At 50.0% G+C, this 24,451-nt stretch overlaps 1 protein-coding gene across 10 annotated transcripts; it reads left to right on the top strand.

Moving 5' to 3' along the window:
- Positions 1-6,688: 6,688 nt before the first annotated feature.
- On the top strand, positions 6,689-22,790 carry Tfap4 (transcription factor AP4). 10 transcript variants are annotated; one of them, XM_030249340.1, is made up of 8 exons: positions 10,468-13,615; positions 13,759-13,896; positions 15,351-15,516; positions 15,607-15,705; positions 16,051-16,221; positions 17,980-18,120; positions 20,041-20,196; positions 21,704-22,790. In XM_030249340.1, the coding sequence occupies exons 3-8, from the start codon at positions 15,442-15,444 to the stop codon at positions 21,896-21,898; spliced, it is 837 nt and encodes a 278-aa protein (XP_030105200.1). In that variant the 5' UTR covers positions 10,468-13,615; positions 13,759-13,896; positions 15,351-15,441; the 3' UTR covers positions 21,899-22,790. The 10 variants fall into 10 exon arrangements, with proteins under 10 accessions (XP_006522829.1, XP_006522825.1, NP_112459.1 ...); XM_006522766.4 differs by lacking the exons at positions 10,468-13,615; positions 13,759-13,896 and adding an exon at positions 6,689-6,754; XM_006522762.4 differs by lacking the exons at positions 10,468-13,615; positions 13,759-13,896 and adding an exon at positions 7,619-7,964.
- Positions 22,791-24,451: the final 1,661 nt, after the last annotated feature.

Raw genomic sequence — 24,451 nt, 5'->3', positions numbered from 1 at the left:
TTTGTACTTTTGTTCCTAGTGTATATAGTGTATGGAGCTATGAGAAACATCTTCAAATTGAAGCTAGGGACATAGTCCTGCTGGGTTCATTCATAGCAGAGGATTCGAGGTGACGCTGTTAGGCACAGCGTATCTGCAGTGGAGAGCAGAGAGACACGGAGTTGGCTCATACATACTATGTTCAGCTCATTCTCTCTCTCTCTCTCCCCCCCCCCCCCCTCTCTCTCTCTCTTGGTTTATTGAGACAGGGTTTCTCTGTGTAGCCCTGGCTGTTCTGGAACTCACTTTGTAGACCAGGCTGGTCTCGAACTCAGAAATCCGCCTGCCTCTGCCTCCCAAGTGCTGGGATTAAAGGTGTGCATCGCCTCTGCCGCCACCGCCACCACCACCAGGCTCATTGTCTCTTTTTTTATAGCCCAGTACCCAAGCCCAGGGATTAGTGCTGCCTGTGGTTACATGGGGTGTTCTAGTTCGCTCTCTATCACTGTAGTAAACATCAAGACCCATAGCGGCTTGGGGAAGAAAGCATTTATTTCAGTGTATTCTTCCAGTCATAATCCACCATTGTGGGAAGTCGGGAGGCAGGAATCATACAGAGGTGGGGTGGGGTGTGTGTGGCACTTACAGGCCTGCTTCCTCTTCCATGATCAGTCAGGAAGCTTTTCTTTTTTCCTTTCTTTAAAATTTTACTTATTTTTATTTTATGTCCATTGGTGTTTTGCCTGCAAGCAAGTCTGTGTGAGAGTGTCTGGCTCCCTGGTACGGGAATTACAGACAGGTGTGTGTTGTAGATAGCCCCGGGGCTAATTATATTTGATGCTAATTCTGTTCTCCTGTGAGAGGCTTTGAACAAGAACCCGGAATGTGTGGGCACTCTGGTGATTTTCTGTAAACCTGCTTCCCACCTTAATTTGTGAAATAAAGGAGAGCTGCAGATTGGGCCAGATAAAAGGGAAGGTGGAGCAGAAGGTGGGGGAGAGAAGACAAAATGGGAGAGGATGCAGAGGAGGAGGAGGAGGGAGGAAGAAGAAGAGGAGGAGGAAGAAGAGGAAGAGGAGGGAGAGGAGGAGCAAGCAGAAGCACATGGCCTGGAGAAACCACAAGTTATAAGACAGACATAGATGTATAGATGTGGAAGATGGTAGTGTAGCGGTACATCTGCCCAATCTAGGTGCACAGCATGTAATCATATTCATTGAGTTGTGTTTTCATTGCCGGGGCATATTTGGACTGGAGGTTTACCGAACAGGTCTGAGTGTCACGTGGGTGCTGGGAATAGAACCCAGGTCCTCTGGAAGAGCAGCCAGTGCTCTTAACTGCTGAGCCATCTCCCCAGACCAGGTAGTTTTTCTATACCTGCCAAAGGAACATACTGCCCAGTGGACAATGTCCTTCTGCATCAATCAAGAAAATGACACACAAACATGTCTACAGGCAATGATTAAGATGATCTCCCAATAGACAACTCAGACAGCATCAAGTTGACAGATGACACTATCTGTGGGACTGGGGTCTTCCCATATCAATTACTGGAATCAAGACAATGCCACAAGGACATGCGTGCTGGCCAACCTACTAGACAATGCCTCACTAAGACTCCCTTCCCAGGTAATTCTAGATTGTGTCAAGATAACAATTAAAATTAAACATTACAGATCCATCTCCAGCTTGCTGTGTGTCCTTAGAATATCTCTTAATTTGTTGTTTTGTTTTTATGTCCCCACTCTGTGTAACATGTAACATGTAGTATCTATGTTTCCCTCACGGCTGCTGCTGCTTTTGTGAAACAGGATCTCAGTATGTCTAGGCTGTCCCAGAATTCAAGATCCAAACCACCTGTCTTAGCCTCTCAGGTACGGGGACCTCAGGTGTGTGCTATTATGTCTAGCTTCTCCTCTCATTTTAATTCCTTAGGCCAATGTAGGTAGACTGTGATTCTGACTTCTGTGACTGGTGACCTTGGAGAGGTCATTTGGTGGGTCCTGCATAAGCAGGGTTCCTCCAGGTGTTTGGAGAAGAGGAAGCAATCAAGACAAAGCAGGAGAAGGCTTGAGTTGGGCACAGGGGTGTGCGCCTGTAGGTTTAGCCACTTGGGAGAGAGGCAGAAGGGCCATGTGAGTCCAGAAAGAACAATGCCTGGGGAACTTAATGCCAGCTTTAAAGAGAGAAGACAGAGACACGAGGATACAGAGAAGGAGAGGCCACACTGAGGGATTGTGGCTTGCAGGGAGGGGGCCATGCCATAAGGACTTGAAGAGGTGGGAGTGGTCCCTACAGGAGTCATTGAGATAGGGGGTAACCTTAGCTATCTAGCCAAAAGCAAGAATTCTGCAGACAACAACCAGAGGGCCTAGAGGAGCATGCCAAACCTCAGAGGAACGCAGGTGGATTTCATCCACCAAGGCTCCAAGCTCAGGGTCCAGCTTAGTCACATGGCCTGCATTTGTGACCTAAAGTGTGCCATAATAAAAAAAAAATATGATCTGTTGTAGCACATGAAAATGATGAAATTCTACTAATATTACTGATTGTTGTGTAATAGTTTACTCCAAGATTCAAACATTCTATCCAGCAGAGACGCTTCTTATGCAGGAGGGGAAACAAAAGTTTCACAAAGTCCCTGAAACTGATCAGATTTATTATACCCTGTCTGGCCAGAGTAAGCAATAAAAATGGAGAGTCTCTTTTAGGATAGCAGAGCCAAGCTGCAGTGAAGACTCTAAGACCAGACCAGCTACCTGGGAGCAGCAGAAACCAGGGGAGCTGCCTGGAAGAGGTTTATATCAAAATCACTTAGGACATTTGCAACCTGTTGGGCTGCCTGCAGGCTGTACAGTGTGCTCCATATATCTCAGGTTTTGTGAGCTGTCACCTATGCTGGGATGGGCTTTGGTGATGCAGCTGTCTTCGAGTCATTTCTACTCTTGTAAGTGACTCTTCACCCATATTAAGGAACCCCAGTTAAACTCATTGGTTCACCAAGTACCAATTGGTGGTATCTATACTTTGGTCTGTTGTGGGGTCCCTATTTGGGGTGAGTAGATGCATATGTTGTGTCTCCTCAGGGAAAGTTTTGCCATATAACACTGTACACAGCTACTCATTTACTATAACTGACATGTGGGTATAGGGTTTTGTTTGTTTTTGAGACAGGATTTCATGTAGCTCATCCTGGTCACACTCAAAGAATGAACTTCTGATTTTCCTCTCTCCACCTTGGAGTGCTCGAACTAAAGGCATTGGCTTATTTGTCACTAGGGATAAAACCCAGGGCTTCATGCACACTAGGGAAGGATTGTACTGACCTACATCCCCAGCCCTGATACATGGGTACGATTTTAAGCTGCCAGCCTTGTGTAAATTTGTTATATAGCAACAGGAACTCAAAAGAACAGCATCCTAGACACCTGTAGGATGGCTGTTTAGAAACAGGGAAAATTATCCCTCCTCCACAGAGATAAGGATGTGGCCCAGTTACAAATCGAGGCCCAGGACTGCATAAAAAAATGAGAAAACATACAGGGGCTGGAGAGATGGCCCAGTGGCTAAGAGCTCTGACTGCTTTTCCAAAAGTCCTGAGTTCAATTCTCAGCACCCACATTCAATGGGTCACAATTGTCTGTAACCCCAGCTCCAAGTGATAAAACATCTCTGATCTCTGTTGGCATGGGAACACATGTACATCCCCTGACGCCCTGCATCAAACGGAGACATAAACATTGTAAAGAGAACTATAGCAGCTCCCCTTGCTTATGAACTCTTCCTCAGGAATTGTTTGTTTGTGACAAGGTCTCACATGGTAGCACAGGCTGGCCTTGAACTTGAGGGTTTTATCTGCCTCATCTTCTCAAGTGCTGTCATTTCAGCCCTGAGCCACTGCAATGAGCTTGATTGTAGGTTTTTTTGTTTTTTTGTTTGTTTGTTTGTTTGTTTCAAGACAAGGTTTCTCTTTATAACCCTGGCTGTCCTGGAACTCACTCTGTAGACCAGGCTGACCTCGAACTCACATTGACCCTCTGCCTCCGAAGTGCTGGGATTAAAGGTGTGTGCCACCAATACTGAGCTTTTTGTTTTTTCCCCTGTGCCCAAAGAGGCTGTAAGAGAGCACTGGATCTCCTGGAACTGGGCTTTGAGGTGGTTGTGAGCTGCTATGTGGGTGTCCACAATCCAACCTGGTTCCTCTGGAAGAGCAGCCATCGCTCTTAACCACTGGCCGTTTCTCCAGCACACACACTCCCCTTTTGAGACAAAGGCTCACTAAGAAATGTTGCCTGGCCTGGAACTTGTTATTAGATCAAGCTGTCTGAAAACTCATAGAACTTTGTCGAGTTCTGCCTCTAGGATGTGAGATTCAAACTGTGAGCCATCACTGCTGCTGGCATTATTTTTAATCATGTGTGTCTGAGCACTTGTGTATCTGCATGTATATGTGCGTGCCTGTATACATGTGTGTCTGCACATGTGTGTGGCACCAGAGGCAGCCAGAAGGGGGCATTAAATTTCCTCCAGGTGGAATTACAGGTGACTATGAGCCAGCTGATAAAGATGCTGGGAATAGAACTCTGGTCCTTTGGCAAGCCAGCAAGTGTTCTTAACTGCCCAGCCATCTCTCTTTGGATGTGAGGTTTTAAATGTCAACATTTCAAAGTACTTCAAGAATGAGAGTCCTCGTGGGTCTGCCACATCCCTTCCCTGTATCATGTCATCTCTTTTGGAAGGAAGGGGCCAAAGACACTCACACTCTGTACTCTGGATCAGGTTAAGGTCACAGCTAATCAAGGATAACCACAGGGGTAATGCTCAGAGGGGTACATAAACGTCTAAATAAGACCCCGATTGTGGGAAGCCATTGTAGAGTGGCAGTTGCAGAGTGGCAGTTGGCTACTGCTGGCCACCACACATACATAGGCAGTAAAGGTTCTTTTGCCAAGATGAGGTTTTGAGAATTAACCAAAGTTAACCAATCAGATGAGAGAGAACGCCTCTCCTAGGCCTATATAAGCAGCACCAGTTCTGGGCTTGGGGTCACTTTGCCTCTGCAATCAAGCTCTCCCAATAAACATGTGTGGAAGGATCCTGTTGCAGCGTCGTTCTTCCTGGCCAGTTGGGCGCACGCAAGACCCTATTATAAAGCTGTGTGAGGGGGGCTAGTGAGATGGCTCAGTGGATAGGAACACCAGACTGCTCTTCCGAAGGTCCAGAGTTCAAATCCCAGCAAACCACATGGTGGCTCACAGCCATCCTTAACGAGATCTGACTCCCTTTTCTGGAGTGTCTTAAGATAGCTACAGTGTACTTACATATAATCAATAAATAAATCTTTTTAAAAAAGCTGTGTGAGGCTGTGTGTGGTAGGATTTAAAAATCTCTGGTGGTACACACCTAATACCCCAGCACTTGGGAGGAGGTGTTTGAGGCCAGCCTGGGGTACAGGAGACTCTTATCTCAAAAAACAAAAACCAAGGGCTGCAGAGATGGTTCAGCATCCAGCACTGGCTGCTCTTCCAGAGGAGCTGGGTTCAATTTCCAGCACCAACATGGTGCTCACAACCATCTTTAACTCCAGTCCTAGGGGATCAGATGCCCTCTTCAGATGCCTTAGAGAGCACCAGGTTTATACCTGATGTACAGAGACACCCACAGGTGAAACAATCATACACACACATACACACATCTGTGCAGTGGTGGCTCCTTTAATTCCAGAGGAAGCAGGGGGTGGGGGGAGGAATCTCAGTGAGTTCTGTGACAGTCAGGGCTATATAGTGAAACCCAGTCTGGGGGTGGAGGTGGGGTGAAATTGCCTTTTTTCATATTCTTTACTTCCTTTAAACTTTTAAAAATTAATTTCTAAGTATGTATGTATGTATGCTAAAGTGCACATGCCAAGGTCAGGAGAGAATTTGTGGAAGCTGGTTCTCTCTTTATACCACGGGGATTCTGGGAATAAAAACCAGGTCATCAGGCTTGCAGGCCAACATCTTTACCTATAAAGCCATTTCACCTGCCTTCCTGATTTTTTCTTCTCCCATTTCTTTGTCTTTTTTTTTTTTTTTTTTTTCCCCGAGACAGGGTTTCTCTGTATAGCCCTGGCTGTCCTGGAACTCACTTTGTAGACCAGGCTGGCCTCGAACTCAGTAATCCACCTGCCTCTGCCTCCCAAGTGCTGGGATTAAAGGCATGCGCTACCACCGCCTTGCTTCTTTGTCTTTTTTAGAGGCACGATCGTATCTTCGATCTCCAAGCGCTAGAATTCTGGATTACAGGTGTGCAACTGCACAGCCCAGCCGGCTAGGAAGTGCTGCTTTTCAAGTTACGTGTCCCTGGGATTAGATGCTAATTGATCTGGCATCTACAGTTAGAGATCAGGTTGGTAATATTGAACAATGTTTTCTAATAATACCCAACAATTGTTATAAATAGAAGTATTTCAACTAAGAGGCTCGATTTGGGTGGAACCTTGGAAGGCAGCGAATGGGTCTGGGAAAGGCGCTGAGCTGGAGCGAGGACATTCCGAGGCAGGCGTGGGCTTCCTGAGCCTGGGGCCAAGCCCTCCAGGAGTCTGGGGAGGGCCGGGACCGGAAGGTGGGGGCGTGTCAGAGGACGGAAGCTCACCCCTAAAACGTCCCCTCCCTTGCCCCAGACCACCACTCCCCCCCCATTGTAGAGCGCGCCCTCTGGCGGTGGAGCAAGTTTTATCCCGCCTTCCCCATGAATGAGAAGCTGCAGCCCGCTGCGCGCGAAGTCGGAAAGTAAGGTAGTGAAAGAGGCAAGACAGGACCTGGCAGCCACCACCAGACCTCTAATGGATATTCGGACCGCGCTGGCAGCCTGCCTCAGGGCCGCTGCTGTTCTGGCTTGCCTCCGCCCTTCCCTTCCTTCCCACTTGCTCTCTCTTCCTATGGCAGCCCCAAACATCCGAGGTACCTTGCGCACCTGCCTGTACCCTTCGCAATCTAATTTCCTAGCACCAGTCAGAGTTTGGGCCAGGCAGCCACCTGGGTAAAGACGGAGGGAGGAGGCTGGCGGGTGGTCAGAGTCAGCCCCAAGTTACTTGTGGGAAACAGTGGCTATGACGCAAGTTTCCAGGGGGCCCGGGTCGGCTCGAAAGGGAGCGCGCCAGAGTGGCTCTGCTCCGCTCCGTGCAGTGGCAATTATGAAAATGCAAAAGCCTGAAGCACACACCCAAAAGAGCCTTCCCTTTGCTGCTGCAGCCCCGCCCAGCGCGTCCTCCAGGATAGCGGTGCGCAAAGACCCCGCACTGGGCAGTCCTCACCGGACCCTGGACTGCACAGACTGGGATCCCGTGCGGTGGGGCTGGCCTTTTTTTTTTTTTTTTTTTTTTTTTTTTTCTTTTTAGCTACGCTTGCCAACCTGTCAGCTGATGGACCTCATCACCCATAGTGGCGCATGTAGCTGGGCCGCTGTTCACTCCATTCACATCGTGTCCCCCCACAGCCAGCTGTCGACCCCTGATTCCTGATCCCAGGGTTAAGTCTGCAGACCCATGTAGTAGTCGGTCCCAAGGAGCTTGCGCCCTTCTCGCCCCAGCATCCAGTCGCCCTGGGGGGGGCGCTGCAAATAGTCCTTTGTTTACATGCAATTCCTTACTCCGCGGAAGGAGGCCGGGGAGTGCTGAGTTTTCACCAGCTGTTTCCCGCCTTGAAACAGACATCTGATCAGCTGCAAACACACACACACACACACACACACACACACACACACATACACACGCCCGGGGAGGCAGGCTGGAGAGACCTCCCGCCCGCCCCTCCCGCCCGCCTCCCTCCCCTCGCCGCTGCTGCTGCTGCCGCCAGCATCTGGGACCGGCCGATTCTGCACCTCCGTCCGGCGCTGCCCTTTGATTCGGATTTCCATCTTGCATTCTCCGGCTGACCGCGAGACCTGGCTCGTGCACAGGAGGGGGGCCTATCGCTATGGAGTATTTCATGGTGCCCACTCAGAAGGTGCCCTCTTTGCAACATTTCAGGAAAACAGAGAAAGAAGTGATAGGAGGGCTCTGTAGGTGTGTACTGCTCCTCCCCCCAACCCCTTCTTCCCATTGCAGCCCCCGGCCAGCCCGCCCGGGCGGGTGCGCGTGTGCGCACGCATGGCTCGCGCCTCCGAGCTCGCTCGCCTTTCTTAGCTACTGGGTCCGCTGCAGTCTCTGGAACCCTGCTTGCGTTGCCTAGGGACCCTCTTCCCTTGGAACGTGGGGACCCCGAGAGGTTCTGTCCACTTTTGTCCGCTGCAGGCGGGCGAGTCGCGACGTTTGTAAATTGCAAACAGACCCACGTGGTGCTGCAGCAGTCCCGGCCATGCTTGCTGCTGGTGGCTTTCACCCAGCGCTTCCTCCTCCCCCCGCCAGCTTTGGCTTCCTTCCTTTTCCTTGCTTACTCGCGCTTTCTGGGAACCCTCTTCTAAGGAGGTCGTTTTGGGGGGGGCCCGGAGTGTGCGAGAGGACAGCTACAATGCTGCCATGCCGCGGTTCCAGGCTGCGGGGAGGGGGGGCGGGGAGCCGGGTGGTGTGAACGTTTGCAGAGAACAGGGCTGCAGCAGGGTTGGGGGCGTGCTCGCTCGAGGTTGCGAGGCGTACGTGGACCTTTAGTGGCCATGCTTCAAGCAGGGAAGTTGCGGTCCCCCACACGTTGGCAGTCACTAGTCGCACGTTCTCCGCCCGCGCTCGGGTGCTGTTTACTAGCGAGGCCTGGACGTGACTCTGCAGCCCTCTTGGAGTAGGCGGGCCTCTGCGCGCACGACCTCACGGGAGCTGTAGTTCTCTATGCCGGGTCGGTGCTGCATTGTGGGACTTGTAGGCGCTTCGGGGCCACGCTTTACTTGCACAAAGCTCGGCCGTAACCAACTAGGTGGGCTAAGCAGGCCAGGTGGGGAGGCCTTTTGATGAGGGTGCGTCTTAGGTTGCTTCAGGGCTCTAGTCTACTTCCTGTTGCATATGGGTCTGCAAACTTTGCTGTCCCACTTCTGTTCCTCAGTCATAAATGCAAAGCGTTGAATCTCCTGGTCGGGTGGGTGGTCGGAGGTCTCTCTTGAGATACCCCTTAGTGAGCTTGATCCTACCTAGGTTGCCCCAGATCCACTCGCTACTAAATCGCGATTGACCAGTGGCCGAATCTCTCTTAAACTCTTGTTAAATCGTCATGTCTGAGATTTCTATTGCCGGCCCTGGTATCTGCTCATTGAACCCTACAAGCCGGCTGGGTCCGGGCGGGGATGGTGGTGGTGCACGCAAGGAGAGGTTTCTCCAGCGCGCTTAAGTTTGAAACCGACGATCTCTTTCCTGCCTGCCGTGCTACTCTAGGAGCGTAATGGCTCCCCAGGGCTGGGGCCACGTGCTCCGACACCCCAGCCAGGCAGGGCTGGGGCTGGAGGAGGAGGAGCCCGCTGAGTGGCATAGGCTGGTTGGTAGACAGCAACGCCTGTGGGGCAGGTTGCTGCATAGGTATAAAATCCAGGTAGGGATCCCACTTTACTTTCAAGTTGAGAGCCAATACCTAGGGCCTGTTGGTGGGTCTAGCAGCTGGCAGCCCCCTCTAATCCCCCCCCCCCCAGCTGGCACTAAGATACGGTTCACCTGAGGGCCCAGCAGGTACAAAACAGCAGTAACTAAACTCTTGGACACTAAATATTCTGGGGACCTACTTGCTAGAATTTTCTCTTCGAATCACTACAATCTTGCTGTGAGTCCATTTGTTTTCTGATTTCTTTGTAAAGCTGGAGAAGCTTTATAAAGCTAAGAAGGCACCAGTTAGAGCAGATATTCAGCTGGACTCGATTCCTAAGTTTGCTGTTGTGCTGGCTCCTCTGAGCTGGCTTGGGGAGTGGGGAGTGAAGCCTGATTAGCTCCATATTCTGGAGAGGTCATTCTGGTGCTGGTCCTGCATTGGCTTTGACAGTAGGAACCTCTGGTTGCTATGCCTAAGCCTTTCGGTACTCTTGTCTTCACTCGGTCCCTTTCTCCAGACCTGTGTTGCTGGAGGGCAGTAGACCTGCCCCGCCCCCAGGAACATAGGGTGTTTTCAGGTCTAGTAATTGAGGCACCACAACCTGCCTACAGGCACACAGGTCCTTAGCCTGTCTTGCTTACAAGGAGACAGTTGTACACTGGGCATGGAGGAACATAGCCTCTAGGCCTGTTCATTTTCAGCTGGAGCAACAGCTGGGAGATCTGTCCTGGATGGAGTGTGGGCTGGGCAGGAGCTTATGGTGGATGGACTCTGGTTTGTTTCAGACTGTGGACTTTGCTCCACCCCTCCCTGTTTAGCTGGGTTCTCTCTTGTTTGACTCCTATGCCTTCTGGGCCAACCAGAAGGAGCCATAGGGCAGTGTGGCACACTTTGATGTTTTGCTTGACGTTTTGGACCTTCTGCCTAATGGTTCTGTGAGACTTGGATATAGGCAGTGCCTAGAAAGTGAGATCCAGACTCTAAAGAGCAGGCGCATGGTAATGTCCAGTGGCTGTGTGTGTGTGTGTGTGTGTGTGTGTGTGTGCAAGTGTGCGCATGTGCATAGGTGACTTCCTCAGCTGCTCCCTGGTATGGTGAGGAGGTTTATTGTAGAGCCGGGAAGAAAGCAGTCAGAGGGCTTTGGAACATGGCCATGAGAGGAGAGTGAGTGGGGGAGAGCAAGAGGTGAGAGAAAGAGCAGAGAGAGTTCCAGGGAACCCAGCGGCTAAGAGGGAAAGAAGCCAGTAGCCAAAGTGCCTGAGGTTGTTATATAGGGATTGGAGGCTGGGGGAAGGGAAGCCCATTCCAGTCCCTGGGCTGGAAGAGTTTAGGGTAGGAAATGGGGTGTGCCAGCCATTACTCTGTAACAGGTACTGAGAGGCGCTGGGAGAGCCAGTATCCGCTTTGATAGGTAGGCACTTCGGCCATTTGTCCTGAGTTTGAGATATAACATTCTTCCACCTTATTTATTTACTTATATTTTTATTTAATTTTTTTAAACCTCAGGTTTTTAAATGTGTGTGGGTATTTTGCCTGTATGCATATCTGTGTAGCACATGTGTGCCCTGCCCTCAGTGGCCAGAAGAGGTCATCAGATCCCTGGAGTAGTGTGCTGTGTGGGTGCTGGGAACTGAACTTGGGTCCTCTGGAGTAGAAGTCAGTTCTCTCAGCTTTTTAACTGCTCTCAACCATCTCTTCAGACAAGATGGACATCCCAGGCTGCCTTCAAACTTGCCATACTTTTTCCTCTTTAGCATCTCCTGGTGAAAAATACCACAGCTAGCATCTCCTCCTTGTTTTTTAGACCTAGGCCTAAACAAATAAGGTTAGGGAATGTTAGGTTTCAAGACCTCATCTTTTCAGAAGGTGCTCACCACTGCGTCTATGCTGGCTGGCTCCAGAGATCCACCTGTCTCTGCATCCTCTCCTCTCCCCTTCACCCCGACCCCCAGCACCAGAGTTTTGAGGTAACAGATGCACTGTGCCCAGCCTTTATGTGGATGCAGTAGATCTGAATTCGGGTACCCATGGTTATGTGGCTGAATCATCTCCTTAGCCCCCTGTGACCCCCCTAAAAGATAGGCTCTTATTTAGTCCAGGCTGGCCTCCAGCTTGCTTTGTAAGTTAAGATGACCTTGAACTCCCAATCTTGCTGCTTTCCACCAAGTGCTGGAGCTTCAAGCATGTACAGTCACCCTGTGCTGTCACCCTGGGTATCTTACAAACTCTGTAAAAGTTCCTTTAAGGGCTGGCAAGATGGCTCAGTAGATAAGGTCCAAGTCCCTGTGAACAAGCTGAATTATCTGAGTTTAACCCCTGTGTCTTGTAGGTAGATCTCTATGAGCTCAAGGCCAGCCTGGTCTACATAGCAAAAGTTCCAGGACAGCCCGGGCTACACTGATGGTAATTCATGGCTAGTCACACTACCCACTAGGGCACCCATTAGCTTACCTGCATTCTACCAGGGACCAGCATGTAGTCTCTTAATTCTGTTGGCAGGAGATCGCTAAGCTGTTAGATGAGCAACTGAGGCAAACCCAAGTTCCCTTGCAGAATTGTAGCTTTGTAAGGACAGTCTATTTTAACAACTAGGTCCAGAGTTGACCATGTTAACCAGCAGTTGGCTCCTAAGCACAGAGGCTGGGTGGAACACTTGGAAAAGTCAGGCTAGGGGCCTGCTCACTCTCTTGAGACCCAAGGTCTCTACAATCCGGGAGTTCTGTGTTGGAACCTTTCAGAGCTGGGGCTCTGCTTTGGGCTCCCCAGATAGTGCATGACTTGGAGGATGAGGAGAGAGCTGAAGTTAGCTCTCAGGCCGCAGTTCCCTTTCAAGGGTAGCTGAGTTAGTGGGAACTGTAGGTGTGACCTCTAGGGCTGTGCTTACAGTCACAGCCACTTAGTTGTTCAGCCTTTGGTTGTGTGTGAGCCTTAATAGAGGGCACAGCCATTGGGATCTCACCTTGTAGGAGTTGGCTCTGCCCTGCTCTGTCTGTCTGCATAGCACTTGGAAGGCTGAGGCAGGAGGAGTGCCATGAGGCCAACCTGGGCTATAAGAGTAAAACTTTTGTCTTAAAGAAGAGCAGCAACAACAAAATGAATTGGCCCAGCAACTCCAGGGTGCCTGACCCTCCAAGTTGTCACCACAGCTGGTGTGTGGAGTATGGTATAGATAGAGCCTGTTCTGCTCTACGTTGGGGACCCAATGCCACCTTTTACTATAGCAGGTCCCTCTCCCCCTTTTACCTGGGGATCAAGTGTTCTTAGCTGGGGAGCCATCTCTCCAGGCCTATTTGTTGGTTCTTTCAAGCAGCAGGTTCTTGTTTTGTAGGTTGTCCTTGAACTAAGGTTCCTCTTGCCTCAGTCTGTGTTGGGATTAAAGGTGCTTGCCACCATGTCTAGCTCCCCACCCGTTTTTTAATATAGTGGTAGTTCTGGAGATTGAATCTAGAACATGCTCAGCTGAACTGCAGATTTAGCCCTGGTATATTTAAAAAATATACTTCTGTATTCTGTGGCTCTTTAGATAGGGTAGCTCTTGGGGTAGCCTGAGGGTGGCTACAAGGCTTTTGCTTGAGACCCAGTCTTAGGTCAGTTTTACACTTTGGGGCATAACAAGCAGGGCCCAGAGACTGGGTGAGTTGTTGGGAAGACTCCCACAGCAATCCTAGGGTTAGGGTAGGGATTATAATCACTGGGTAGCTTGCTCTCTGTTACTTCTCTATGTATGTATGTATGCGTGTATATGTATATATTTACTTATATTGTTTATATGTATGGGGGTCTATAGAGGCCAGAGAGGGTGTTAATTCCCTGGGTTATAGTTACAATTAGTTTTGAGCCACTAAACTCAGGTCCTCTAGAAGAAATGGAGGGACTCTTAACGACTTAGCTCTGTCTTCAGCCTTCCCATACACTTTATTGAGACAGGGTATCATTAGCATGTAGGCCAAGCTGACTTTGAATTTGCTATATGGTTGAGGATAGTCTTGAACTTGTCTCCTAAGTGCCTGCTCCTGACATGTTGCCACCTTGCCCATCACCGAATCTTTTTCTTGCTTGTTTTTTGAGACAAGAGTCTTCCTGTGTAGCCCAGGCTGGTCTCAAAACTCCCACTCATCTAGCTAGCATCAGCCTGCTCAGTGCTGAAACTACAGGTGTGTGCCCTCACTGTCCGTTCTGTCTCATTTTGCCCCTAACCCTGTGTTGTTAACTACTTACTGCAGCACATCCATCACAGGGCCTCTTGGCCCTGACCTGAGTCCCCGTCTCCTTCCACATGCCCACCATTCTCTTGAAGGGCTGGGAGGAAGGAGGCATCCTGGGCTGAAGCAGGAAGGCTGGATCTCTCTCCCTACCATAAGCTCTAATGAAAGGGAGGCCTCATCTCATCTGTCAAGTGGGAGACCTGGCTCTCTCCCAAGGCTCACACTCCCAGGTTCTATGAGGATGCATGCCCTGGGAGAGGGTGGTCTGGGGTTCTGGGCTTTTGGGCCCTGAATGAAGTGGGAAGGGGATGCTTTGCCTCCATCCTCCTGCAGCAGCCAACAGAAAACTTGTTCCCGGCTGTCCGACCTTTCTGTTGGGAGAGGAAGCTGAGGCCCTGGAAGGGGTAGGGATGAGGTTCTTTAGGGAGCTGAGGCAGGACAGATGGGGTAAGTTGGGTAGGGCTGGATAGGCTTCAGCTGTTTCCAGCTGCTACAGATGTGTTTCCCTCCTGGGCTGCTGTGCAGCCCATTTTCTCTGGGGATAGAGGCTGAGGCCAACTCACGGTGAGAGAGTTAGACCTGCCACCTCCTTGACCTCAGAATCCCACATCAGTGGGATGAGAGGTGTCAGAGGCCTTTTTTTTTAATTTCCCCAGACCCAGGGTATGTGCTCCCCTGACTAGCCTGGAACAGGTCACCCTGGGAGGGCCCCTCAGGAAGAGGCCAGGGCTGTGGCTTTGGGTGGGGCTGGAGGCCTCTGCCGAGAGCTCCGCATCTGGAAGCCATCAGGCCATGGGCGGGAGGGGGAGTTGCAGGGGAGGGCTGAGGGGGGCATACCTCCTCCAGGCCACACACAGGCCCACCCCCTTGGGAGCAGTGGCATTGGGCCCTTCCACTGCTGGCTGCTTTCTCTCTTGCCCCACTGGCTAGCTGCTACTTCTACAGCATGCAGTAGGGTTGTCCACAGCATGCCGGGAGCCTCAGTTCTTTACACAGAGTGAGCTGCCTCTGAGGAGAAGGCCAGGATAAAACAGAACTGTCCCAAGGGGTGGCTGGCCCAGTGTCCCATCTGTGGAGTGAATGCTGCCTGTCTTGTCTTTTGTACACTCTTAGCTCACAGAGGCTGGGATGGTGGTTGGAGACTTCTGGCTGAGACAAACTGTGGTGGTGGGCAGGCGGGAGGGGGTATCTCCTCAGAACTCTAGTGACAATGTATAAGCTACTGAAAGAGGTGGGCCAGATAGACACATCAAGGAACTTCCAAGTGTCCCAAGAACTGTCTCTGGTTGCTGCCCGGGGTCCTCTTGTGTTAGAACCACAGGGAATAGCCATGTAGGATTCTGGGCCTTCCCAGCTTGGCTGGCAGTGGAGGCATGCAGAGCTGTGAACCCCTGTGGGTTTTAATAGCTAGACATGGCTAAGAGTCTCTTCTAGAGAAGAGAACGCTAGGAAAGAGGTCAGGGAAAGAAAGCGTGGGTTCTAATCAGACTGCATCCACAGACAGCTGCTTCAGTCCACTGGGCATCCCGGGCTCAGCCCTGTGTCTTCCTTGGGGGTGATCTGCCAGAGTTGGGATGCCGGTTACAACCAGGGCCCACTGGTGATCAGCTGTGAGGACAGGGGCCTTCTGGGGGTAAAGTTCAGAACACCTCTCTCCTGAACCTACTCCTGTTCTCCCTGGCAGCCTAGCCAACATTCCACTGACCCCCGAGACCCAGAGGGACCAGGAAAGGCGGATTCGACGCGAGATTGCCAACAGCAACGAGCGGAGGCGCATGCAGAGTATCAACGCGGGCTTCCAGTCCCTCAAGACCCTCATTCCCCACACAGATGGAGAGAAGCTCAGCAAGGTGGCAGGAGCAGGGAGGGCTTCCTGGAGGAGGTGTTGTACTCTCACAGGGAGAGGACCATCAGCCTGATTCTTTCCCTCTTGCCCTCAGGCAGCCATTCTCCAGCAGACAGCAGAATACATCTTCTCTCTTGAACAGGAGAAGACTAGACTCCTGCAGCAGAACACACAGCTCAAGCGCTTTATCCAGGTACTGGATGGGGAATCCTCCTAGCAGTGCTTGGCCTTCCCCTTCTGTGTGGGCATTGCCTAAACCATTGACTATCAGTCTTATTCTGCCAATGGAACCCACCCACTTCCTGCCCGGGCCTGTTTCTTCATCTCTGAAGTATCGTGGAGTGGGCTCTGTTCTAGAACGTAAGGCCATTCTTCCACGCCTGCAGGGCGTTTGGTTACTTGGTGGATTTACAGAATGGGTTCTCAAATGTGAATCCACCTGTGTTGGGTGGTTTTGGAGGGCTTTCCATAGAGCCCTGTGGCCTCTGCATGAGTTATGGGTGTGTCAGCTCACTCACCAACCTCTTGGGTTCCGCAGGAGCTGAGTGGCTCATCCCCGAAGCGGCGGCGGGCGGAAGACAAGGATGAGGGCATTGGCTCACCCGACATCTGGGAGGATGAGAAGGCTGAGGACCTTAGGAGAGAGATGATCGAGCTGCGACAACAGCTGGACAAGGAGCGCTCCGTGCGGATGATGCTGGAAGAGCAGGTGAAGCAGTGCCCTCTGCTGGCCAGTGTGATGCCCAGAGTCAGAGGATGGATTCTGTGGTCTGTTCCTCCCTTTAGCAAGTATTTACAAGAGTGTCTGTTCCATGAGATGGCCTAGGGTTAAGAACACGTGTTGCTCTTGCAGAGGATCTGAATGCAGTTGACTTTCCAGCACCCACATGGTTGCAGACAGCCACACACAGCCCCAGTTTCAGGGACTCTGACGCCATCTTCCGCTTCTGACTTCTACAGTCACCCAATGGTGTGGATTCATACAGGGAGAACCCTCAAATGTACAGACACGCAGATGCAGACACAGACAGACAGACAGACAGACAGATACACACACACAGTACCTGCTCTATACTAGGCCTAAGAGTAGGTGCTCTGCTCTCCAGTTTGTGTAGGACTAAGAGGGATTAGTCAACAGTTCATTTGCTCGCTCTTTCTTTCTTTCTTTCTTTCTTTCTTTCTTTCTTTCTTTCTTTCTTTCTTTCTTTCTCTCTCTCTCTCCCTTCCTTCCTTCCTTTCTCTTTTTCTTTCTTTCTTCCTTTCTTTCCTTCTTTCTCTCTCTCTCTCTTTTTTTTTTTTTTTTTGGTTTTTCAAGACAGGGTTTCTCTGTGTAGCCCTGGCTGTCCTGGAACTCACTCTGTAGACTTGGCTGGCCTCGAACTCAGAAATCCGCCTGCCTTCTGCCTCCCAAGTGCTGGGATTAAAGGCGTGCGCCACCACCCCTGGCGCTTGCTTGCTTGCTTGCTTGCTTTCTTTCTTTCTCTCTTTCTCTCTCTCTCTTTCTCTTTCTCTCTTTTTCTTCCTCTCTCTCTCTCTCTTTCTTCTTTCTTTCTTTTTTTTTTTTTTTTTTTTTTTTTTTAAAGATTTATTTATTATATGTAAGTACACTGTAGCTGTCTTCAGACACTCCAGAAGAGGGCATCAGATCTTGTTACAGATGGTTGTGAGCCACCATGTGGTTGCTGGGATTTGAACTCCGTACCTTCGGAAGAGCAGTCGGGTGCTCTTACCCACTGAGCCATCTCACCAGCCCCTCTTTCTTTCTTTCTCTCTCTCTTTTTCTCTCTTTCTTTTTCTTCCTCTCTCTCTCTTTCTTCTTCCTTCCTTCCTTCCTTCCTTCCTTTCTTTCTTTCTTTCTCTCAAGAGTGGATTTCTCTATGTAGCCTTGGCTGTCATAGAACTTGCTTTATAGACCAGGCTGGCCTCAGAGTCAAGAGATCTGCCTGCCTCTGCCTCCTGAGTGCTGGGATGAGAGGCATGTGCTAGCACACTTGGCCAACAGTTCTTTATTAAAAACATAAAATACAACCTAGGGCTGGGTTGTTTAGTTCAGTTACAGAGAGCTTAGCATGTAAGTTCTGGGCTCAACTCCAGGTATACAGACACAACACACACATACACACACACACACACACACACACACACACAAATACAAATACAGCTGAAATAAGACTCCATAGGAGCTGTGGCACCAGGAAGGGTTTGACCTGGTTCCCCAGGTTGTTCTTCATGGCTTCTATAAGGAAACCAGCTAGTCAGTCAGAAGGGAAAGGGTTTTTTGTTTTTTTGTATTGGAAACAGTAGAGACAAAAGTTTAGAGGTGAGAAGGGGAGAGCCTTCCGTCTGCCCTGGAGGGGGCGCTCTCTGTCAGGGTTTTCGGTTTAGGATTGCCCTGTGGTGTTAGCGCCACTGGTGGAGCAGGTGTGGCCTTGCCCCACCTCTCAGCGCTGTGCTATCCCACCTGCAGGTGCGCTCCCTCGAGGCCCACATGTACCCGGAAAAACTCAAGGTGATTGCCCAGCAGGTGCAGCTGCAGCAGCAGCAGGAGCAGGTGCGGCTGCTGCACCAGGAGAAGCTAGAGCGGGAACAGCAGCACCTACGGACCCAGGTGAGCGGGGACTCCAGGAGGCAGGGGGGGCCCTCGAGGGCCGTCGCGGGGTTCTCAGAATCTGTAGGTGGGTCTCAGACTATGTAGGTACAAATAGCTGTGCAGGCATGCTGCGTTTTAGCTGTCTGAGAGCATTGGGACATAGGCCACAATCCTCACGGCAGTCCTTTGAAGCCTGAGCTGCTTACTGTTTTATTGCTGTGGAAAATAAGGTAGAGAAAGGTGAAGTAATTCTCTGGAGCAGGAATTTGAACCCTCTCTGCCTTAATCCAGGATCTATGCTCCCCTCCTCCTCCTCCTATTCATCTTCCTCTTCTTTTTTTTTTTTTCAACTTCCTCTTCTTCTTTCTTCTCTTCTTCTTTTTTGTTTTTCTTTTTGGTGGTGCTGACTGAGCCCAGGGCATGTCTGGCAAGCATTCTGCCACTGAGTACATCCCAGGCTCACACATTCTGCCACTGAGTACATCCCAGGCTCACACATTCTAACACTGAGTACATCCCAGGCTCACACATTCTAACACTGAGTACATCCCAGGCTCATACTCTGCACTATTTTCTGTTTTTTGTTTTGTTTTGTTTTTTTTGTTTTTGTTATTGTTGTTTGTTTGTTTTTTGTTTTTGAGTCAGATCTCACTATTTAGACCAGTCTACTACCCTTGAACTCACAGAGCTCTGTCAGCTGCCTCCAGAGTGCTGGGGTTAACGGTGTGTGCCACCATCATGCCCAGCCAGAGTCTCTACTCTTGAACAGTCATTTATCAGGTCTTAATGTGCTTCTTGAGCCACAAGCAAAAGGGCCAGAGGATTGGGGGGTGGGGGTGGTATGGAAGCCGCTCACTGCCCTTCCCTTCATTCCTAGTGTTGGAGGGGTTGGTGGGGTTGTGACTCGCTTGGTTCTTTCTACTTGTCAGCGTTTTATAAGTGTAACAAGCACCTGAAGCAGCCAGGTTATAAAGAGAGAAGGGGAATTTGGCTCAAATTTCAAAGACTTCAGATTGTGCATGATTGGTGAAGTGATAGATCATGGCAGGAACAAAATTACTCACTTCATGACTTAGAAACTAAAGAGAGAAAAAGACAAAAGCTGGGTTCTTACTGATCTCTTGGAAAATGTGCCAGCCCACTGACCTAAAGGACTTCTACCTGGCCCCATTATTATAATTACAATAATAATCATTATTATTGGTTTTCTTTTTTGAGTCAGGGTTTTTTTTTTGTTGTTGTTGTTTTTTGTATTTTCGAGACAGGGTTTCTCTGTGTAGCCCTGGCTGCCCTGGAACTCACTTTGTAGACCAGGCTGGCCTCGAACTCAGAAATCCAGCTGCCTCTGCCTCCCAAGTGCTGGGATTAAAGGCATGTGCCACCATGACCGGCTTTTTATAAATGTGTCTTTTTTTTTTTTGTATTTTTTTTGTCTTAAGAGAGGGCCTTGTGGGCTGGAAAGATGACTCAGCGGTTAAGAGCACTGACTACTCTTCCAGGGGTCCTGAGTTCAATTTTCAGCAACCACATGATGGCTCACGACCATCTGTAATAGGAATCCGATGCCCTTTTTTGGTGTGCCTGAAGACAGAGTGTGCTCACATTCATTAAATAAATAAATAAATAAATATATAAATAAATCTACTTTTTAAACAAAGGGTACACAGAGACATACAAGCAGCACACATACCCACGAGGGCCTTGCCATGTATCCCATGTGGGCCTTGAGCTTGTCTTCCTCCTGTCCAACCTTCTGACAGCCATGATGAGAGCTATGTACCACTAGCCTCAGCACAGGTTTCTGTCTTCTAATACTGCCATACTGGAGACCAAGCCTTTGTTACATGGACTTGGGGGTGGGCATTTAAGATCTAAGCCAGCAGATACCCTGTGAGTAAGGAAATTTGGTGGGCTAGAAACAGGACTTCTGTTTTGCAGCTCCTGCCTCCTCCAGCCCCCACCCACCACCCCACAGTGATCGTGCCTGCACCAGCCCCGCCTTCCTCCCACCACATCAATGTTGTCACCATGGGTCCCTCCTCAGTCATCAACTCTGTCTCTACATCCCGGCAAAATCTGGACACCATTGTGCAGGTGTGTGGGCTCGGGGAAGGGGCTTGTGGGAACTGACTCTTGAGGACATGTTCTTTCTTGGAGATCAGGAAGTAGGATGTGGATCAAGAGCAAGATGGAGCTCCTGTAGGAGGAGGAAAGATCTGGACGACTGGATAGGTCCTCTTCCTTGTGCCTGACTCCTTTCTTAACATGACTCTGTGTGTGTGCGCGCGCGTGCACGTGTGCATGTTTGCATGTGTTCCTGCCTGTCTATCTGAACTGCTTGCCGAACGAGTTCTCTACCATGTTGGACTGCAAGGGGTCAGAAGCTTATAAACTCAGGTTTATAAGGCCTGGTGGCAAGTGCCTTCACCCACTGAACCATGTTGCTGGTCCTGGGAAGTTTTGTTCTCAGAGCCTCCTGGTGATCAGTCTTAGTTCAGCCTGTGAGCTGGTCCTGAACTTTCTCTTACCTTCATGTGATATGTGCAAGGGTGTGTGCATGTTACCTTCATGTGATATGTGCAAGGGTGTGTGCATGTTACCTTCATGTGATATGTGCAAGGGTGTGTGCATGTTACCTTCATGTGATATGTGCAAGGGTGTGTGCATGTTACCTTCATGTGAGGATATGTGCAAGGGTGTGTGCATGTTACCTTCATGTGATATGTGCAAGGGTGTGTGCATGTTACCTTCATGTGATATGTGCAAGGGTGTGTGCATGTTACCTTCATGTGATATGTGCAAGGGTGTGTGTATGTTACCTTCATGTGATATGTGCAAGGGTGTGTGCATGTTACCTTCATGTGAGGATATGTGCAAGGGTGTGTGCATGTTTATGTGTAGGTGCACATGCAGGTGGAAGCCAGATGTCAACTCTAGAGTATAATTTATATGATGTCCCCATCATAATGTTCTCATTATGAATATTTACATCATTGACCCCCAGTTGTCTTTGTCTCTCTCTTTGTTTGTTGTTGGTTTTAGTTTCTATATTTATTTTATAATTTTGAGATACTTGTGCCCAAGGAGAAGTTACTCTATTTTGCTAAGAAAGTGGGGCTGGGGAACCAAAAAACCAAGAGGCAGGAAGGAACTGGTCCCTGGAACTTGCTCTTCACCAGTTAGGTAGGCTGGCTCCCTAATGAGGCCTAGGCTCTTTGACTCTCCCCCGACAGCCCTTACCTCAGGTTACAGCTTCACGCACTATGGGTGACTTTACTGAATGCTGGAGACTGAACCTAACCAAGTCCTTGAGTTAGAAAGGCGGAAAGATCAGCTCCCAGAACTTTGATTGCACACATGCCCAGAAACTTAACTAATACAGCAAATAGCAAAGACCTTGACTAAGTAGACTTAACAACATATCAGCGTGCGCTTTGGCCCTTCATCGGAACAGAAGGGCCTTCTCTTTCTAAATTCACCCCCTGCTTTGCTTTGCTTAGTTTATTTCGGTACTGTTCTGGAATATGTGTTTTTGGGCAGAAAGCAGCTGGCCCAGTCTCCCTAGCTCAGTCTCCTCAATGGACTGTCCCCTTCTTTGCAGGCCATCCAGCACATTGAGGGCACCCAGGACAAACAGGAGCTGGAAGAGGAACAGAGGCGAGCAGTTATCGTGAAGTCTGTCCGCAGCTGCCCAGACGCCCACACCTCTGATACCGCCTCGGACTCCGAGGCCTCGGACAGCGACGCCATGGACCAGAGCCGGGAGGAGCCTTTGGGGGACGGGGAGCTTCCCTGACCACCCCCAGCCCTCCTCTCCCTCCTGGGGGCTAGAGGGGGCCGGGGTAACAACAGGGAGAAACATGGGTGAATGAGAAATTTTTACAAAATTATGATGTCATTTGGGTCTCTTTTATGACCTCCTTTTCAATACTGTAAGTCGACCTTTGATCGAAGCCACCGGAGCCCAGGTCCCGGGGTTGTGGTGGTATATAGCACGCGTGGGAGCATCGGGACTCCAGGGCTGGACCTCGGCCCTGGGGCCAGGGAAGCTGACACTGAGGTGCCTAGCCTCTCTCGCCAAAAAGCTTTTTTATTTTTGTTTTGTTTTTGTTTTTTCCTTCCATTTAAACGTGTTTTTAAGAACAGGGAAAATCAAACAAAACCCCAAGGTATTTGCTCCCGCCCCAGAGCCAGCCCGAGGCTGTCGTTCCTCACCCCTTCCCTCTGTCGGGTTATCTTTTTCTCTTTTAAGCACTTACATGGGTTGGGGTCAGGCTGGGTTGGGGCGTTCTGGGGACCCGGGGGATGGGGGATGGGGATCGGTGATCGACATTGCTTCTCAGTTGGGGTTTGCTGCTGCAGTTGTCCCCTCCCTCTCCCCACCTCAGCACCAGAATTGGCCACTCTCTGCCTTCCCCTCCAGGGTTCCTGTTATTGACCCCAAAAATGTCTTTGTCTCTCTTTTTGTTTTGTTTGTTGTTGGTTTTATTTTGGTTTTGGTTTCTGTATTTTTTTAATTTTAATTTTTCTTTTCTTTTTTTTCTTTTCTTTTTTACAATTTTGAGGTCTTTGTGTCCAAGGAGAAGCTATTATATTTTGTTAAGAAAATGGGGGTAGGGAACAAAATACCAAGAGGCCATTGTGCCTTTGTAAAGAAACAAAATAAAGTTTGTACTTGGTTTTTTAGATGCTGTAGTTATTGAGGATGTGCTGTTTTGGGATTCTGGCCTGGGCCGCTTGGCCTAGATTAAGGGGTATTTTTTTGGACTTCCAAATCCAGAGAGGACTGTGTGCACACGGTGGCACCTCTGAATTGTGTGTGAAGTTGCAATGAGGAGATCCGCACAGCCTGTGGGCTGCCCTGGAAGTTTCTGCAACAGTGGCGTGTGTGCTGGGGCTGAAGGGCGTGCCTCCAGTTTCTGTTTGAAGCCACCATGGGAGGGAAGGGCAAGCATGCCACATGTTTAACTCCTAGATAGAGAGCACAGATGCTCACAGGTCCTGGTAGACTGATGAGCCTGTGTGTACCTGTGGGAGCCTATGTGTGCCTGTGGGAGCCTGTGTGTACCTGTGGGAGCCTATGTGTGCCTGTGTGTGCCTGTGGGAGCCTGTGTGTGCCTGTGGGAGCCTGTGTGTGCCTGTGGGAGCCTGTGTGTGCCTGTGGGAGCCTGCGTGTGCCTGTGGGAGCCTGTGTGTGCCTGTGGGAGCCTGTGTGTGCCTGTGGGAGCCTGTGTGTGCCTGTGGGAGCCTGCGTGTGCCTGTGGGAGCCTGTGTGTGCCTGTGGGAGCCTGTGTGTGCCTGTGGGAGCCTGTGTGTGCCTGTGGGAGCCTGTGTGGGAGCTTGTGGGAGCCTGTGTGTACCTGTGGGAGCCTGTGTGTGCCTGTGGGAGCCTGTGTGGGAGCCTGTGTGTACCTGTGGGAGCCTGTGTGTACCTGTGGGAGCCTGTGTGGGAGCTTGTGGGAGCCTGTGTGTACCTGTGGGAGCCTGAGCTCTTCCTCCAGGTTTCAAATTCCCCTAGAAATTTGTGAGTTGTATCCTGTTTCCAAAACTGTTGGATGGTACCAACAACCCAGTGTGCTATGAATAACTGACCTTAACAGCAGTGGACAGTCGAGGATGGCTGTTGCCCTCAAGTTTGTCCTCCATGCAAACACCCATTTATTATGGTTCTTAGCCCACACACAGCTGAATTAATTCAGACCTGGCTTTAGAGCAGTGTGCAGCAGTTAAGCAGTGGAGGTGACTATAGGTTCAGATAAAACACTGCAGGAAAGTGCTTATGTGAACTCAGCCCTTGTTCCTAATGGAGGCTGGGAGTGTACGAAGATCTCAGCAAACACTGACCATGGGGAGCCTGGCTTTGTTATGCCGTGGCATGACACACAGAATAGCTATGTGGAGCTGGCTAAAAGATGGTGTTACTCGGGCTGGGTCTGGAGGAGTCTGCATTTGGAAAGGGGACATCTCCATGAAATGCCTGTAAGTACTCAGGCTTGGTCTCTGGCCATGGCAGCCAGTGCTCAACCAGACACTCACTTCCTCTGAACCTGTTTCCTTTTCTGGAAATTGTAAGTTCTGTTAGTTCAAGCAGCAGAGAGTCCATCAAGCTTCTTAGTCTTCCTGTGACTACAGCTCACTGTATACGACATGGCCCACGTCTCAGATGCTCAGGCTGTATGGGACGGAGGTCAGAGCAGAAAAGCCAGTTTCCATCTCCAGCCTGCACATGCACTCAGTAAAATGGTGGGAACGATCTTAAGCATTAGAAGTCTGCAAGGCATACAATTTGTCATTTTATTGCTGCACCTGATCCATTCACAATGTTGATAAGCTCATCCAATTCGAAAAT

The sequence above is a fragment of the Mus musculus genome, chromosome 16 (assembly GCF_000001635.26).
Source record: "Mus musculus strain C57BL/6J chromosome 16, GRCm38.p6 C57BL/6J".
Lineage (NCBI taxonomy): Eukaryota > Metazoa > Chordata > Mammalia > Rodentia > Muridae > Mus > Mus musculus.
This window is presented reverse-complemented; position numbering and strand designations above follow the sequence as displayed.

Coding starts and splice junctions, on each gene's coding strand:
- Tfap4 (NM_031182.2), top strand. CDS start 7,935: ATGGAGTATTTCATGGTGCCCACTCAGAAGGTGCCCTCTTTGCAACAT. Junction 8,024..15,350: donor GTGATAGGAGGGCTCTGTAG/GTGTGTACTGCT, acceptor TCTCCCTGGCAG/CCTAGCCAACATTCCACTGA. Junction 20,197..21,703: donor ATCTGGACACCATTGTGCAG/GTGTGTGGGCTC, acceptor CCTTCTTTGCAG/GCCATCCAGCACATTGAGGG.